This window comes from Phyllostomus hastatus, unplaced genomic scaffold (genome assembly GCF_019186645.2).
Source record: "Phyllostomus hastatus isolate PE091 unplaced genomic scaffold, TTU_PhHast_1.1 phas_scaffold_1066, whole genome shotgun sequence".
Classification (NCBI taxonomy): domain Eukaryota; kingdom Metazoa; phylum Chordata; class Mammalia; order Chiroptera; family Phyllostomidae; genus Phyllostomus; species Phyllostomus hastatus.
The window spans coordinates 34,955,719-34,973,622 of record NW_025334004.1 but is presented as its reverse complement, the minus strand read 5'-3'; the positions used below and the strand labels follow the sequence as shown (position 1 = coordinate 34,973,622).

Genomic DNA, 17,904 nt, shown 5'->3' with positions numbered 1-17,904 from the left:
AGCGTGGCAACAGAGCTGCTGACAGGCCCTCTGGACCGCCCCCCACGGAGGGTGCCGTCGGACCGTGGGGCAGCAGGAGGAAGGCTTCTCCAGGTGCCCAGAGGGAAGGAGGCAGGGCGCGGGGGGCCTCCAAAGTGGCCAGAGGTGGAGTGGGAGGCGGAGGCCTGGATTCGGGCGCGGCGGCAGACCAAGGGGACACAAGACAGTAAAGGGACTGCACGAGGAAAAAACTGATGACTTCTCGAGACACCTAAGTGGGGCTATGACTTTATGGAGAGAGAAGGTTTGAGCGTGAGGACAACTTGCCCAAAAACTCCCAGCAGCCTATGAGAATCGAGTTTTGGGAGTTCATTCTTATGTTATCTATCAGTCTTCGGAAGACCTACAACTTGGAGCTGTCCACACGTCGCCAGCGTGGAGGAGGCCCCACTCATACCTGACGTGCCATCCCCCAGAACCGCAGACGCCAGAGGAGCAAAGACCGCGGCTGTCAGCAGCAGGGGTCGGGAGAAAACACATTTCACTGCTGTTCCAGCCTGTTGTGCAGGCGGGACCAGGCCCCACCTGTGGTCATCTTTAAAAGAAACACGTTTCCGGAAAAAGAGATTCCAAGCGCTGCTGTCCACGTGCGTGAAGACGGATGGAGGAATGAAGAAGGCGTGGAAGTCTGTTTCAGCGGAGTCTGCTCACGAAGGCCTGGAGGGTTACTGAAGAAACCAGCTTTGCTGGTTTCTTACCACTCAAAGCCCATGTTACACAAACGGCAAAGGCAATCGCGGAGGACTTGAAAACCCTGCTTGCTGTGATGCTTGGTGGCTAAGCAGCCACCTGCAACCTCTTAACGTGTCAGGAAACAAGCCCTCTAGGGCCCTAACGGGAGGAGAATGACGTGGTGGATGCAGTCAGCTGGTAATGACCTCACACGTAGCTACAGGCAGGATCGAGGAAGCATCCACTGCCCGGGTTTGTGGACCCTGAGCTCATGGAACAGTATCAAGAAGGAAGTAGCTGTGAAGTCGGTTAAAAACGCGGCATCAGCAACTCTGTGGATGGAGCTGAGGATGGTGAGATTGACAGGGATGAGGAAAGGGACCCCTCAGAAGACACTGGTGATATAGAAACTGAAGGAGACGATACTTCTGATAGTGACAGTGATGAAGACTTCTTGGCCTTCAATAACGCGTAAATATCATGAATTTGTTATGGGTAGATAACATTTTTTGTACCTAGTATCTGTTCTTGTGTTTTGTAATTCCTTGGGTTTTTTTTTTAAGTTTTATTTATTTATTTTTAGAGAGGGGGAGGCAGGGAGAAAGAGAGGGAGAGAAACATCAATGTGTGGTTGCCTCTCGTGTGCCCCCACTGGGGACCTGGTCTGCAACCCAGGCCTGTGCCCTGACTGGGAATTGAACCGGCGACCCTTTGATTCGCAGGCCGGCACGCAATCCACTGAGCCACACCAGTCAGGGCTGTAATTATTTGTTACATAAACTTTCTTATACCATAACATGTTAAAAAATAAATGCTAAAATTTCTTTATAACACAAAAAAACAGGTATCTAAATAGAAATTAATAATTGAATTAAAAAATTAAAACAAAAGATTTTTTTCCTGGAAGTTTGGGCCAAAAGCATGAGTGAGCGTTATACATGGCAAAATACAGCACTAGCAAAACCACCTGCTGGACTGCAGCTCTTACCCGTCAACCTTTCCCCCAAGCCCCTTACCTGCCCTTCCTTCTCCTTGTGCAAAGGTCGGCTTGAAACGAGATGTGGAAACGGTCCGCCGGGGCCCATCACCTGCCGTCTTCTCGGGTCGCCGGCCCTCTGAATAAAGGGCCCCTGACGATCCCATCCCGGCCTCTGCCCACGGGGTCGGCGGGTGACCGGCAGCAGGGAGCCGGCTGCTCGGGTTCCGAGCCCACCGCAAAGCCGTCCTCAGGCGAGGGGTTCCTCGGACGCGGCTCCGTGCCGCGGGAGGCGACATGCGGAGGGGGTAAGGGGACTGCTGCTCCCCAAACAGACGCAGGGGGACAGTCTCAAGAAGACGGGGCCGGGGAGACGCCTGCGTGCGACGCCACGTGGGCGGAAGCGGAGGCGGAGGCGGAGGCGGGGCCTCTGGCGCATGCACACAGTGGGACTACGCACCTCTCCGTGCGCCGCGCGCCTCCCCAGCACGTGAACTCCCCACCCGGGGCTGTTTCTAGCACCCAAACGAGGAAGGGTCACAGAACAGATGGGCTTTCTTGCTAGTGAGCCTGTGTGCGTGAGCGGCACAACACTTAAGCCCCCCACAGTAAATCCTGCGGAGGGCAGCATCCTTCAGTCTAGCTGGCCATTGGCTGTAGAAGGGAAAGCATTTGGGGGTTGATGGGCTCCTGCCAGCTTCGGCCACGAGGGCACCGCCCTGTGCTCGGACACGGGCTGAACAGGGAGGGTCTGGGTTACGTGTGCACGTGTTTGTCTAGGGTGGGAGCAGCGTCAGTTTCGTGCTGATTGCCCCCAGGGCAGAGTGTCCGACCTCAGGTTCGGTTCCCTGAACATCTGATCAAAGGGGTGTCTGGCAGCCCCAATTGCACCTGAGTCACCAGCAGCAAACTCGTGGGCCAGGGATGGAAATTCACGGCCTGAACTTGACCCCCCTCTGTCAGATCAGCTGGCACAACCAGTGGAGGCAAACAAGGGAGGGAACCGTTGAGCAATTTTGAAAAAGTTAACCTCTGATTATAAAAAAGGTATTATTTTATTGTAGGAAATTAGGGGATAATTATTCTTTAGAATCATTTAATCGAATTCTTTAAAAATTACATTAGAATTTTCCTTAGATTTGCTGTAAATCAATGAGCTGATTCGGGTGGACCCTGTGTGTTTGAGGTCTTACCTGGACGTACCTGGGAACACCTCAGACTCCAGGTGACTTAGGTCGTCTGTCTCTAATCACTTCCTTCGCCCAGGCCTGGACCACACTCCTGTGTCAGCCTTGTGGGGGTGCGGGAGGGGTGTCCACCTGAAGAATAAAAGGCTGATGTGGGAGGCAGCACGCCCCTATTTAAGGTCCCAGAGAACAGGTTCTCGGGGAGGCCCGACCCCGGCCGAAGCCCCGGCAGGGTCCCCATCAGGAGGTTAGGAGGTGACGGCCAGGGGCAGCTCCGAGAAGCGGGAGGGGTCCATCACATGACAGAGATCCGCAGGCCGGGGCTCCTTCTGTCTTCTAACTGGCGACAGAGGGGAGGTCTTCGTTTCTGCGTCATGATTCTGTGCTTTTCTGTGAGCCGTGCATGCTTGTGTTCCGTGGAAATCTCCCATGCTGACAATGAAAAGACCACCTGGCGGGCTTCTGTCTACATAAAAGCGAGGCCACACCCCACATACTGAATTCTAGCCCGGTTCCTTTTCCTGGTGAGGCAGCTAACCCTTCCTCACTCCGCATCTAAAGGTGCTGTCAGGACCTGGTGCTGGCTACGTGACTCTCCTGCATTAGGAAGGGGCACTGAGCTCGGGCGGGACTGGGGCTCCCGGCACCCCTTAGGTGTTCTGCACCTGGAGCCGGGGACCGACGCAGCTGGCCCGTGGGTCCTGCCTCTGTGGCTCCTGCTCCTGTCTTTCCCGTGGCCACTGGGAAGGAGGAGACTGCCCGTTCCCAGAGTGGAGACTGAGCCCTCTGCTCTCTTCTCTGTCTGCTAGACCTGCCTGGGGCGATGCCTGCAGGGTCCACACGGCCTTTCTCCGTGTTGCGATCCCTCCTGTCGGCTCTGGTGGGAGGGGGTGAGACAGACTGTGGGGGTGGGGCCAGCAGGGCTTGCGGCTCCCACTAGCTGAGAACAGCTGCTCCTGCTCAGCCCCCAGGACGTCTGAGTCTGGGGCGGGGGGGCCCCGGAGACAGGTGCTGGCAAGCAGGCGCAGCGCCGGTCAGAGGCCGGGTTCCGGGTTCTGGGACCTCTGGCCACAACGCTTCTGGTGCCCAAAGTGCACCGAATTCTAAGCCCAGAACACATGTCTGTGGAAGACGATGAATGATACTTTTGAGTGCTTCCGTTAGAAGCAAGGCCTTTGGTCTTGCATCTTATTTAATGGCTATTAGAGTCTGTTTTGGTCCTTCATTCCTCTATTGTTGTGTGTGTGTGTGTGTGTGTGTGTGTGTGTGTTAAATAGGTATTTTCAGGTATGCTGCTTTGCTTCCATAGTTTTGGAAAAACTATATATTCATGTAGATCACATTGTAATATAATATAATGCAATACAATATAATGTAACGGAGTATAACATCATATCACATAATACAATGTAATGTAATATAATGTTAATATAAAACATAACTTTTTATGCAATATACCACTCCACTTCAACTACCAGGAATTTTAGTTTCAGAATATTGGCTTTAAGTTTGTTAATAGATATTTTCTTATCTCTCATAAGCCAATTTCAGCTTCCTATAGCCGCCTCGTCAATGATCTGCCCTGAAACAGTCACTTTGCGGTGTCTTCGTCCGTCACCTCCACGTGACGTCTCGTGCTCCTTGGGTTTTGGCTCCAAGCCGTGCACGGTCCGCTCAGCCCGGCGTTATGGGGAGAGTGTGCGCCGCACGAGGGGCATGTAGCTCCCGTCCCCCCACACAGTGGCTGGGCCAGAGGGTCCCGCGGCCTCCTTGGCCTCCCCCCCCACGCTGAGTTCTCCTCGGGGGTCAAGGTATCTTCCGTCAGGCTGCCTCCGCAGAGAGATCTCCCTCCCTCCCTCCACATGCAGAACACAGCATCACTACCCCAGAAGCTCCTGAGATGCAGCTCAGCAGCCCTGAGCCCCCCGACCGCACAGGTGTGCAGGGGAGCACACGACGGACACTGTGGGGGCAAGCAGGGCTGGGAGTGGGACAGGTGGGAAGTGTGTCAGGAGCGCTGGCCTAGGGCGCCTCTCCTGGAAGTGGCTCGGCTCCGTGTGGTGAGAGGGTTGAGACCCCAGACATCGAGGCAAGCAAGCGTGCAGGGTCAATGCGCTCTTGGTTAAAACAGTGACCTTGACAAAAGCCAAAAGCCTTTTCCAAGTACAACAGCAGCAGAGAACACACACTCCGGTGTCCAAAGGGCACGCCACCGTGGGCCGGGAACAAGGTCCCCACTTCAAAGGGAGTGGGGATCACACGTGTCTGTCCTCTGACCCGGCACCTGGCGCCGCCTCTGTCTCGGCAGGCGGCCGCGCCTCCCTGTCCCCACTCCGGTCCGTGGTGTTTGGTGGACAAATGCACGCTGAGGCCCCCAGGAGGGGCCTCCTGATGCCGCGCGCTGGCCAGCTCCCCAGGACTCCGAAGGAGACGCCGGCTGAGAGCCTGGCGGTGACGGGCCTTTCCCCGCGGGAGGCACACACATTCGCCTGAGACAGAGGAACGGCCCTCGTTCAGGCGGGAGCCCGGAGAGCGTCCGGACGAGCCGGCGCAGGCGAGTGGCGTCCCTGACGAAGGGGAGGGCACAGCCACGTCCGGTGCGGGAAGGCACAGGTGCACTTCACATGACCCAGGGACACCAAGTCTACACAGCGCTTTAGTTTTGCGAAATCTTTGTTTATTTACTTTTGGAGAGGAAGGAGCGTGAACTTTCCCTGCATCTGCAGACACGTGGAAGCTCGCTGTGGCGGCAGCGGCAGGCCACACCCACCAGCACTGCAGATTCCCAGAAGGAAAACCGACCGTCAGGACTGGGCCGCAGCACAGGACGGACTTTCACCGGAGCGGGGGGCGGGGGGGCTGCAAGGTGGGCCCTCGGGGGGGGGGGGGACAGGGTCTGCGGGGGTGGGGAGCAGCCAGCAGCTGGGGCACAGCCTGGACATGGCTGGGTACCGGGGACTCCTGCGCTTTGGGGGCGGGCGTCCTGGCCACAGCTGCCCAGCCCCGCCGGCCGCTCCGGGCCACTCCCTCGGGAGGGCAGGCTCCGGAGACGCAGGAGGAGTGCGGCCGGTCTGGCCCCGGCCCGTCCCCTGCTCTGCGCCAAGGCGGGAAGCCCGACCCCTCCACGGGGGCCAGGCTGGGCCAAGGGCTGGGTTCCAGGGAACAAAGGCGCAGACTCAGCTCTGTGCAGCTCCGTGCAGCCCCGTGACCCAGGCTGACACCCCCACCCCCCCCCCAGGCCAGAACAATGCGCCCCGTGGCCTTGCACGCCCTCCTGAACCCATCTCAGGTCACCCAGGCCTCCCGGGCAGGACAGGGCCTGGCTCAGGTGCACACTCCCTGCAGGCCCAGCACCTCTTAAAGAACCTGACCTACTTAGAGATGGAACCACACCGCTGAGGTCCCCCCCCAGCCCCACCCCCCACTGATCTGGGGCTCAGATAGGTTGCAGACAAGCCGACGCTCCACCGTTTCTAACTGAAGCTAAAGACAGCACCGCGCTTTCGGCGTCACTTTTTCCACAATAAAACGGGTCAGAGCAGAGACAGATCTGTCTCTTCAGAAACATCAAGAACAAAACTCGGGAAGGTTGTCCAAAAGGCGGGACGGGGAACAGCGCCCCCTGCACAGGCGGGCGCGCCCCACCGCGGCCTCCGTCTGAGTGTCAGACTCACACGTCGTCCGGAGAAGACAGGGACCACAGGGACCGCTTGCTCTGGCGGGAAGCGAGGCACGGTGTCCACGGTCTCCCCCAGGCTGGCGGCCTGCGTCTGCTGCTGGCCTGTCGGCCCGGTCAGTCCCCTGGGCAGGACGCCGGGTGCGGGGAGCAGCGACGCCCACCCGGAGGTGAGCGGACCCCTGCGGACGCAGGCCCCGGGGGGAGCTCAGCCAGCACCCTGAGGGCGCAGAGAAGGGCTGGGGCCCGGGGACAGCATGCGCGAACGGACCGCCTGCTGCAGAGGTCTCCCCCCACTGCCCCCCCACCCCCGACGGACCTCAGACAAGAGCCCTGCCCACCCCGCCCTGCAGGGAGCACGGGGTTTACGTAAACAGACTGTCCTCTCGAATGTTTCTAAATGTGCGTAAGAACTGAAGAGTCCACCCACACTGAGGTTCCTGAGGTCACACCCAGGTTCCCTTATCACTGACACCTGGTATCAGTGTGGGGTCCTGTCCTTATTAACAAAGGAATATTGGTATGTTATTAACTAAAGTCCACGGTTAATTCAGATGGCCTCAGACGTGCCCACTGCCCTTTCTCTGCCTCAGGGTCCCCTCTAGGACAGCACAGGACTCTTCGGGGCCTGCTGGCCGACAGTCTCTCTGACTCCCCGAGGTTCTGACGACCTCGTTACCAAACGCAGGTCTGGCTGCCTGCGCCACGACAGCCGAGTCTCAGCGAGAGAAGACGCAGGGGGCCGGCGGCCGGACAGGAAGAAGCGCAACTCTCTGCAGTTGGAGACGCGATCCAGGTAGAAAACCCCACAGAATCCACGTAGGGCTGTTAAGGCTAATAAGTGCAGGAAAGTCAAGGTCAACACACAAAAATTACTTGTATTTCTACACAATGGCAACAAACAATCCCAAAGGAAATCAAGAGACAGGACTTCCGGTCAAGACGGAGGGGTAGGTGAACACACCTTGCCTCCACACACAGTTACAGCCAAAAAAAACTAGACTACGAACAAATTTCACCCAGAAGTGTCAGAAAAGCGCTCTGTGTGGAAGTCTGACAACCAAGGATTTTAAAAAGCCACACTCGTTCAGATGGGTAGGAGAGGTGGACACAGGGCCGGGTGGTCCTACGCCCACTGAGGTGGACAAAAATCCGGAGGGATCCCAGATCCCAGCCCCAGGCCAGACCACCCGGCCCAGGGTCCCAGAGCCAGGGAGGTAAGTCCCCGGAACTTCTGGCTGCAAAAACCAGTGGGGGTTGGGGCAGCGGAGAAACCTCGTCCTCTTAAAGGGCCCACAGCAGACTTAGCACTCAGAGACCCACCCCCTCTGGGATTCAGCACCAGGGCAACTGCCGGAAGGGCACAGTGGCAAACGGGGAGAAAGCGAAGCCCTCAGCACAGCGGCACTCACCCGCAGAGGGTCCAATAGGCCAGGACAGGGGGGGGGGGGCACAGGCTCAGAGGGGACAACAGCGTCCCTGGTCACCTGTGCCAGTGTGCTCCCCAAGTCCAGGCAACTGTGTCCGCCACGTGTGGGAGGCAGACTCGAGCTCCGGGCTGAGCCTTCTGAGAAGGAAGCAGGAGCCCCACCCCCTCCCCAGCATGTGACAGTTGTCATCTGCCACTCGGAGCGGAGACACCCCACCCCCACCTCGGCCTGAGCCCACATGGCACCCGCAGCCTGCGGCACAGCCTCGCTGGGCGTCTTGCAGACCCAGGTGGGAGACTCGGGGACACGCGGCCACCAGCAGCCGGGGCAGGCTCCGTGGGGGCCGCAGCTTTCTCTGCCCCGCACGGAAGGTGCAGGACCAACAAGGATCGCTCCCGGGAGTCATGAAAGAACACAGCAGATTGATCAAAGGCATTAAAGTCGCACCTGGCCTGTGACCAGCAGTAGAGCAGGCGGCAAACAGCTCTCCCTGCGAGAGGCCTGACGCCCACCAGGAGGGGACGAGTGACTGGCAGAAGGCGTTTGAAACGCACCCTGGGCCAGGGCGTGCCTGCTGCACGGGGTGCGGAGCGAGCCCGGGACGTCGCTGTGACGACGCAGGCCGGTGTCTGGGCGTCTGCTCGCAGGGGAGGCCTCGCCGCCCACATCCGTGACTTGGGGGGTGGGGGTGGGGGGGGCCGCTGCCGAGAGGCAGAGCGTTTTCCGTTTGCTCTCTTGGTCTTACGAGTTTCCACATCTACAGTAACGTGTGCTTTTTCTAACTAGAATAATGTCCGAGAAGCTCACTTTCTAACAGGTTTGCCAGGGAACCAGTCGAAGAGGGCGGCTCGGGTCTCCGGACAGCATGGATTCCAGAGACGGCGCTGCTGGCCGGCCCGTGTGCCGAGGCTCCAGCCCCTCCCGAACCGCGCCACGCACCACGCCGAGCTGTGCCCCCAGCGTGAGCCTCAGGGACATCCAGCATTACCCTCGAGCCAGAAGGGCCACCTCCTGGGGCCCCAGGGGGCCGCTGTGTGTGCTCAGTGATCCACCCAGGACACCCCTTCTTATCCCCCGAGGCCCTGTCAGGAGCTGGCGTCGGCCTCTCTGGATGCCACCACATCTCTTTCATGGGGGCTCCTGTCAGTCCCTCCACTGCGGCACAATTGTTCTCGACGCCGCCAGCCGGGCCTCTCTTACGCCCAGGGGGTGGGCACGGGGGGAGGGGGCAGATGGAGGCCGTGCGAGGAGAGCCCCCAGCAGGCCAGCACGACCAGGAAGGGTGCATGGAGAGGCGGGTGGCAGTCGCTGCATCCCTGGGAGACCCTGTCGACCAGGAGGGAGGCGCTCACAGGGCAGTGAGGCCTGGTGCCCCCAGGACGCTGACTGGGAAGAGTGGGCGTGGTCAGGCACAAAGCGGCCCCAGAGCCACCCAGCGAAGAGGATACAAAGAAACCTTTCCCGGGGAGGCCATGGTCAGGAAGGGGCAGTCACAAAGGGCTTGGCGGGGTCACCTGTGCAGGGGAGCCTGAGTGTTGTGGGGACTTGGGCACAGGACCTGAGCCAGGGGAGGGCTGTCTGCCCATGCACGGACAGTGGCCTGGGACTGGTTCATAGGGAGCCCGCCCCACCCCGGGCGAGAGGTGTGGGCGAGGACAGGTGGAACACTCAGCACCCACGTCAGACCAGGGTGGGGCAGAGCGGGGCCCAGAAACGGGGCCTGGGCGATGGTGGGCGTCTGAGGGATGTTCTGAGATGAATCAGCGGGCGGACGGAGAAGCTCATGGGGAGTTTAATGGCATCCTGTTTAGAAACGAGGAGAGTGGGAGTCCCCGGGAGTCTCGCTGGTGCCCCCCAAGGCCAGCTCACGGCCACCACATCCTGTGACAGGGGCTGGCGAGGTCTTCCGCCCCAGCCCGAGCTCTGGCGCCCAGGCTGCGAGGAGCCCACCTGTGTTCAAGGAGAGACGAGCGTCGGGTCCTCAGCAGGTCCTCAGACCCCCCAGGGTCTCTGGGCCCTGGACGGTCCGACACCCCAAACCCAGAGGGCCGGACCAGGGCTGGACAGTGAGCTGGGGGTGCACGAAGCGGGTCACACCGCGCCCCCTCCCACCGCCTGCGCAGGCCCCCGTGAGGCTGACTGGACTCTGTGCCGATGACAGAAACCCAAATAACAGCTGCGGCCCCCTAAACTCCAAGCCCACCCATGAGGCTCCACGGTCACAAGCCACTCCGACCGGACACCGAGGATCGACGCCCAAGCCGGGGACGGGAGTGAGGGTTCTGGACACACACAGAGGGGCTCTCAGGGCCTTTAAATGTAGGTGCTGCCCAGAGCAGAGCCGCGGACATAGGCGCAGTACAGCAGGGCCAGCGCAAAGGACAGTGCGGAGCACAGGGGCGCACCCGCCGCGCTCAAGGGCACCCTCTCCTGCTCCTCCTGCTCCTGCTCCTCCTCCTCGGGGCCACGCTGCGGCTCCCAGGCATCGTCATAGTCCTCCTCCAGCACCAGGTCCCGGGGCACACTGGGCCCCTCGACCTTCTCCCCCATGGGGACAGCTCCGATGTCCTCATAAACGCCTTCCGAAGGCAGATTCTCCAACATTCCAGAACCTGCAAGGGCCACACCAGAACCTCTAGTCCTGAGGCTCCCTCTGTCTACGCCCACGCTGCCCGGCCCCTGTGGGGTCTCTCGGGAGAGCCAGGAGCCTCTGTTCCCCACTGGGGCGCACATCCCCCCCACAAGGGGCACACTTCCCCGAGCACCCAGGACCGGGTGTGCTGGCCCCAGAGCATGGCTCACAGAGCTCCCCAGCAACACAGCTGACAAGGAATGGGCACCCTCAAGGCTGTCCCCGCACCAAGGCATCCCCAGAACTACGAATTCTCTCATCCAGACCCTCTCAGGAGCAGAGCAGGGCAGAGCCCAGGGCCCCCTGTCCCTCGCCAGTCGTGAGTCCGCATGGGACTGAGCACGCAGGGCGGGGACCGGGACAGAGAGGGCCTGCAAAGGGCCAGGGTCTCCCAAGTGCAGCTCTCCCCAGCCCTACAGGGCCCAGGCCACCCTCGCCGGCCTCACCCACCACCTACCCCTGCAGGCTGCTCTGCGGCACCACTGCGCCCCCAGCAGCAGGGAGACGATGCCCAGGAGGGTGCCCAGGATGATGCAGAAGGTCATGGGCAGCGTCCCAGCCTTGAGGGCAGGTAGTGGGGTCAGGTGAGGGCCTGGAGGGACAGTGAGAGGTGGGCCCTGCCTCAGTGCCTGCCTGCATGCCAGGGGGATTGTGACCTGGGGCCTGAACCTCTAGGGAGGGGGAGGGGCCCTGTTCTGTACCCCCAGAGCTGGCCCAAAGGTCAGAGGGCTGAGGGCAAAGGTGAGGGGTACAGCAGGGAGGGGACAATAGGGAACCCACTGCCCTCACTCTGCCTTGGGCAGAGTGTCCGAGAGGCCACAGCGTCCAGGGGCCAAATCCCCTGTTGCCCAGGGAAAGGCCCTGAAGGAGAGACTCGGGGGGACTGGGCCTGCGAACCCTCCTTCGGCTCTGCACCCGGCAGTGTTCCTCCGAGGACGGGTGTCTCCAAGTGGCGGTCCTGCTCTCGCTGGCCTTGGCCCCCCCCTGCACTGGGCTCCAGGGGCCCCTCCATGCCCCCCCTTGCAGGGCTCCTCTGGGTCAGAGCCAGACAGGAACACGTGGACTGGGGCCTGAGGAAGGGCCCACCTACCCGACACTGGTGGCCGGACCGTGGCCCCCCTGTCACCTGCAGGACAAAAGGGCCAAATATTGGGGTGAGGAAAAGAGGCAGCCATCACCCTGAGCAGCCCAGACCCTCGGAGCAGTGTTCCAGCCCCATCAGCCAGAGCCTGTCCCATCATCGGACCCCCATGGGGCAGCCTATGCTCCCCACCCAGAGGGACCCGAGTGAGGCAACCTCAGGGCTGGGCCTGAGGGGGCACCCACAGGGGGCGGGCGCTCCGGAGGAACCCTCCTGATCCCCCCTCCCCAGCCCCCAACAACCCCCTTGCCTCCTGCCCACTCACCAGAGCAGCGCACGCCTGCGTCCTCCTTGTGCCCACAGTCCGCGTGTCCCCAGGGCTCCGCCGGGCAGTCCCACAAGGATGCCTCGCTGCCCCGGCAGCCCACCTCGTCCAGCCACACGGGCCCTGAGCCTGGACCGAAGGCGGCCCCTGCCAGGGCGCTGACGGCCCTGCCGCAGCCCAGCTGGCGACACACGACCTCCGCGTCCGCCAAGTCCCAGGAGTCATCGCACACGGTGCCCCAGGAGGCGGCGAGCCAGAGCTCCACGCGGCCTGAGCATCGGTCCTCGCCCCCGCGCACGCGCACTGTGCCCTCCTCCGGAAAAGGGGGCGTGGCCACCACAGGGCGGGACTGGGAGGCGGAGCTGACAGTGGTCAGAGGCGTACCTGGGCAGCTGTCGGTGGGCGGGCAGTTGAGCGTCTCCCTGGAGTCCTGCGTCGTTTTCTCGGGTGATCCTGGTGGGTTAAGGAGCGGCCGTCTGGAGTGAATGCCCTGAAAATCTTCGGGAGGAAGCTTGTGGAGGCCGAGGGACCCCAGGCCCCCGCCATGGGTCACCCCTGGTGTGTCAGCCCCTCCGGCCCCACCCCCGGCCCACGGGCCCCACCTGAACAGGTGACCCAGGCCTCCTCTCCGCGGGCGCAGGAGTGCGGGTCCCACGGGGCGGAGGGGCACTGCCACAGCGTGGAGCTCCGCAGCCTGCGGCACTCGACGCTGTCCACCCAGGAGACGCCCAGGCCCGCGTGGACGGGCCTGTTCTCCAGCCAGCCCTGGTGCCCACAGCCCAGCTGCTGGCAGACCACGGACAAGGAGGCGTCCCTCAGGGCGTTACTGCACACGGCGCCCCACGAGCCGTTGTAGAACACGTCCAGCCACCCGGCGCAGGGCTGGGCGCCGCCCCGCAGCCTCAGGGCCACCGACCCTGGAAGACAAGCGGGTGGGGCCAGGGGAAGTGTCTGCAGGAGGAGGGGCCGCGGCCGAGACAGAGGCACCCACGGCCCGACCCGGGAGGCCCGGGCACCCCCACAGCAACACAGAAGAATCTATTTGCTAAAATGATCAATTTAGCTCTTGATCAGAACTAAAGGAATTAGCCCACAGCGCCACGTTCAGACCCGGCACCAGCCCAGGCTGGCGGGTGTCCGCCGACTGTCCCGCCCCGTGACCAGCGGGATTCCGAGGGGGGGACGCAGTGCGGAAACGAAAACGCAGCCATCTGCGGAGAGCTAGCCCTTCAGACCTGCGCTCCAAGGGCCTGGGGGACCCCGAAACCGCCTGGACCAGGGTCCACACAGGCGGCTGCGTGTGCAGTGCGTGTGACGGGGCCCCCAAAGCTACAATGAGCCTAGAGAACCCAGGGGCAGGGACGGCTCGTCCCGCTGCATCACGGGGCCCAGAGGACACAGCCGGGCTCTGTCCCGGGCCCTCCACCCCTGGAAGAGCGGGCCCTGGAGACGCGAGTGCTGTGGTGTCACCCCCGCAGACAGCGCGACCACGGGCACCCCCCGCCCCGCGGAGGGACGCGGCTGCGGGGCGGACCTGAGCAGAAGGCGCCGGCGTCCTCCTTGTGCGCGCAGTCGTGCCGGCCCCAGCCCCGCGCGGGGCACTGCCACAGCGCCGCCTCGTGGCCCCCGCAGCCAAGCTCGTCCATCCAGATGCGCCCGGCGCCCGCCCCGAAGTGAGCGGCCCCCGGGGCGCGGAGGGCGTGGCCACAGCCCAGCTGCCGGCAGACCACGTGCGCGTCCCGCAGGTCCCAGCCGTCGTCGCACACCGTGCCCCACTCGCCGGCGTGGAGCACCTCCACGCGCCCCGCACAGCGGCCGGGCCCCGCGACCAGCCGCACCCGGTGGCTCCCTGCGGAGAGAGGCAGTAAGGGCGGACCCAGCCCCGCCCCCCTGGGCGGATGGGGAGACCCGGGGTCCTCACTCACCGGAGCACACGACGCCCACGTCCCGCGAAGCCCCCGAGGACGCCAGCTGGGACGCAGACACGTTGCACTGGGTCAGGCGGGTCTCGGCGCCCAGGCAGCGCACGTGGCTCAGCCCCACCCTGCCGGCCCCTCGGCTCGGCGCGGGCGCGTCATAGGCTCGTTCCGCCTCTCCGCACCCCAGCTGCCTGCACACGACACCCGCGTCCTGCAGGTCCCACGCATCGTCCAGGACGCGGCCCCACACACCGTCCAGAGACACCTCCACGCGGCCATCACAGCGGCTCTGGCCGTCCCTCAGCCGCAGGGCGTGGAGGAGATCTAGGGAGAGGCGGGAGGAGGCGGGGACGGGGCGGGGCGGACTGTGTCTGCGAGAGGACCCCCACCTCCCCCTGAGCCCCGCCCACCCCGCCCCGCCCCTCTGCCCACCCTTCCCCCCACCCACCTGCGCAGACCACGGCGGCAGCATTTCCCGGGGCACAGGCGGGGGCCCCCAGGGTGCTCACTGGGCAATTCCACAGATAGGGCTCCGTCCCAACACAGTGGAACCTGTCGGGCCAGATGGGAGCATCCCCGCGCCCAAAATGGCCTCCTCGAGGAGTGGCCACCACGCCGCCACAATTGAGCTGGTGGCAGAGGACAGTGGCATCTGCCAAGTCCCAGTGGGCGGCACAGAGGGGTGCCCAGGCCCCCTCCACCTGGAGCTCCACGCGCCCCTCACAGCGGCTGCTGCCGTTGACCAGCCGGAACTCTGGGGTGGGGGGAGAGGGCGTCAGGCGGTCTCTGACCCGAAGATCCAGCAGGGGGCGGCTTCCTCCTCTGCCCCGTGTGGTGGCCGCGGAGCCGCAGCCTGGCTCTCGCAGCTGGCCCGCCACCGCAGCTGAGTGCTGGCCCGCATGGCGCAGGTGCAGCGGAGCCCACACTGCACAGGGCCACCTCGCGGGGGCGCACGGTCCTCCAGGGCCGGACTCCCGCCACCCTCTGTGTCCCTTCTTCCCTCAACCCTCAGGAGCGATGCCCCTCACAGAACCCGACCCCCGCCTGCTGGAGGCACCTTGGCGAGCCAGGCCGGAGCCCCCGGGACGAGTCCCAGCGCCCCCTCCATCCTCACCTGAGCACCTGAGCCCGGCGTCCTGGCTGTGCCCGCACTGGTGCCCAGGCCCCCGGAGGCAGTGGAACAACAGGGACTCGTTGCCCACGCAGCGGAAGGCCTCCGTCCACACGGGCCCGGAACCCCGGCCAAAGTGGGCGCCCCGGGGCGTGGACACAGCCGAGCCGCACTGCAGCTCCCGACACACCACGTGGGCCGTGGCCTGGTCCAGGTCGTCGTCACAGACGGTGCCCCAGGTCAGGCCACGCCGCACCTCCAGGCGCCCAGCACAGGGGTGCTCGCCGTCCACCAGCCGGGCCTCAGTGTGTCCTGGGGGAGGAGACACGTTCTCAGTGAGGGGCAGCTGCCCTCGGGTCCACGGCTCAGGAGCCGCCGGGTCCCACAGGAGGCTCTGCGTCCAGGCAGCCAGTCTGCCGAGCACTGGCCTGCGTGCAGAACAGAGCGGGTGGGGGGAGGGGGTCCCTGGCTGCTTCCCGGGACCGGAGGTGAGGGCCACCTGCTGCATTTCCTCTGAAGCGGCAGGCAGCACCGGTGTCCCCCCCCGCCCCGTGCCGGCAAGGAGGAGGGGCAGGCGGGCAGGGAGGCGGCCTCACCTGAGCACACCACCTCCCTGTCCTGCTGGAAGTCGCAGCCGCTGCGGAGCCGGCTGTTGAGCCGGCAGTTTCGGATGGTCGGCTCGGTGCCCTCGCACGTCATGTACTTCCTGCCGCCGCCCGCGTCATGGCGGGAAGCCTGCAGCGCAGGGCCGCAGCCCAGCTCCCGGCAGAACACGGTAGCCTCCTCCTCGTGCAGGCCGCAGAGGCGGTCCACGCTGTTCGCGTTCCTGATCTCGGGGAGCCCCGAGCAGGGGCTCCGGCCCTTCACCAGCCGGATCTCCCGAAAAGTTCCGTCTGCAAAGCGCAGGCCACACTCAGAGGGCGCCCCCTGCTGGCCCCTCAGTCACCTGGAGGCTGCGGCCTGCGCCACGGCCGGACACTTCCGTGCAGGCCTAGCAGCTCCCTCCAGGCCCCCACCTGGGACCCGGGCTCACAGCCCCAGGGGCAGGCCCTGCTCCTCCCTCCATGCACCTGCACCGGCCAGAGGGCGCCTGCTCCGAGGATGGGGCGGCTTTCTGACCCAGCATCACGAAGGGCCCCTGGCTCAAAGGGCCCCGCTCAGAGGGCCCCTGCCTGTACTGTTAGGCTCTTGACAACTTTATCGTTTTCGAAGAGGGACACCTGCCCCTCAACACCCCAAGCAGAGGGCCCACTTCAGAGGCAGGCGCTATGAGGGGCCTCGGGAGCTCTCGGCCACCTAAGGGCCCACAGAGAGCTGAAGACCCTCAAGACAGACCTCCCTGTCACTTGAGTAACAAATCCTGATTGGATACCCACAGTGGCCCCTCAAGCCTCCTCAAGTGTCCAAAAGACCAGGGGGTCCCCACCCCAGCCCTCTGTCCACTTTCCGCTCCTCCTCACTTCAGCGGCTGCTCTGCTGCTGTGTTTGTCACTCTGTCTGTCCCTGGGGAGCCCGGCTCTGCACAGCAGCATTTGCCGGGTCCTCACAGCCGCTCCCCCAGCCCCAGCACGGCACCTCACGAGGACACGAGTGCTGGACGACTAAGGGAGGGCCCCTGGCACAGGAGGAAGGAGCAGCGACGAGAGACTGCACCGTCCCAGGGGTCAGGCCGGCTCCTGTGGCCGGAAGGAGCCCACCCACAGAGCCCACAGGCCTGCCCCCCCCCTGCCCCCACCCCTGCGCTGACTTACTCGAGCACAGCACGACCACCATCCACTCATGGGGGCAGGGGCTGCGCGTCCACGCCCCGAGGCTGCACTCCCACAGCGAGGACTCGCCGCCCCTGCAGGACACGTTGTGGAGCACGGCCGGCTCCCTCTCTCCGGGCAGCGGGACATACTTGGGGGCGCCCACGGCCCGGCCGCAGCCCAGCTGCCTGCAGACCACGGATGCCTCCGCCAGCGTCCACTCCCGGTTGCACACGTGTCCCCACTGGCCCTCATGTTGGACCAGCACCACGCCATCACACGGGCTGTGTCTGTTTGCCAGCCTCAGGTTGTCCGGCCCACCTGCGGGGGGACCCCCGGCCTCAGAGGGGCGGCACAGTCCAGCGCCGGTGGGGGGAGGTGGGGCCAGAGCTGCACGGTGACGGCCTCTGCATGCGTCCGGGGCCAACCCCAAGGCCATGGGAGCGCCCCCCAGCCCTGCCCTGTCCAGGCCTCTGATGCCTGCCCATCGCCCCCTCAGCCCCTGTCACCGCCCCACCCCCCCTACCCCCATCTCATCGCAGCCCCTTGACCCTCCCGCCTGGAGCCCCAGGCCTGAGCTGCTGCAGGAAAAGAAAACAGCCGTCCGGGGACGGCCATGTGGGTGGGCCAGGTCACCCCAGGCCTTGCACCTCAGCACCCCCCAGGGTTGCCCTCCACTCACCTGCCCCCTCACACAGCCCAGGACCCCCGCAGCCAGCCCACCCACCGTGGATCGGGGTTGCTGGGACAGATGCAGCCATGGCCCCTCAGGGCATCCAGCCTCTCGCCCAGCGCACCCCCAGGCTCCGAGCCCTGGGGTGGGGGCCCTGCTCAGGGCTGGGACAGGAATCTCTTGCACTTCGGACGCCCCAGGACGCCCCACCCACGTCTGGGATGAGTGAGGCCCAGGCATCAGGTCACCCCTCAGGGTCTGGGCAGCTACAGAGCCAATGCTTCCAGAAGGTTCAGCAGATGGAGGAAGAAACTTACCGATGGGGACCGCCCAGAGAGTGAGGAGAAGGGGCCCAACTCCCAAGGCCCAGAGAGCCGCCCTCATGGCCCCTCGGCCCTGGGGCCTCAGCCGGCACCTGCCGCTCAGCTGGGGCAA

General features: G+C 63.9%; 1 protein-coding gene across 1 annotated transcript; it reads right to left on the bottom strand.

Annotated features, from left to right (window-relative positions):
• Window positions 1-9,786: 9,786 nt before the first annotated feature.
• Window positions 9,787-17,904, bottom strand: SCART1 (scavenger receptor family member expressed on T cells 1). The gene is given in 14 exon segments (XM_045854482.1): window positions 9,787-9,930; window positions 10,386-10,592; window positions 11,070-11,204; window positions 11,703-11,738; window positions 12,019-12,380; window positions 12,627-12,789; window positions 12,792-12,935; window positions 13,553-13,817; window positions 13,819-14,261; window positions 14,386-14,691; window positions 15,052-15,360; window positions 15,645-15,941; window positions 16,800-17,117; window positions 17,787-17,904. Coding segments are annotated over 14 exon segments (3,195 nt in total). The 5' UTR covers window positions 17,854-17,904; the 3' UTR covers window position 9,787.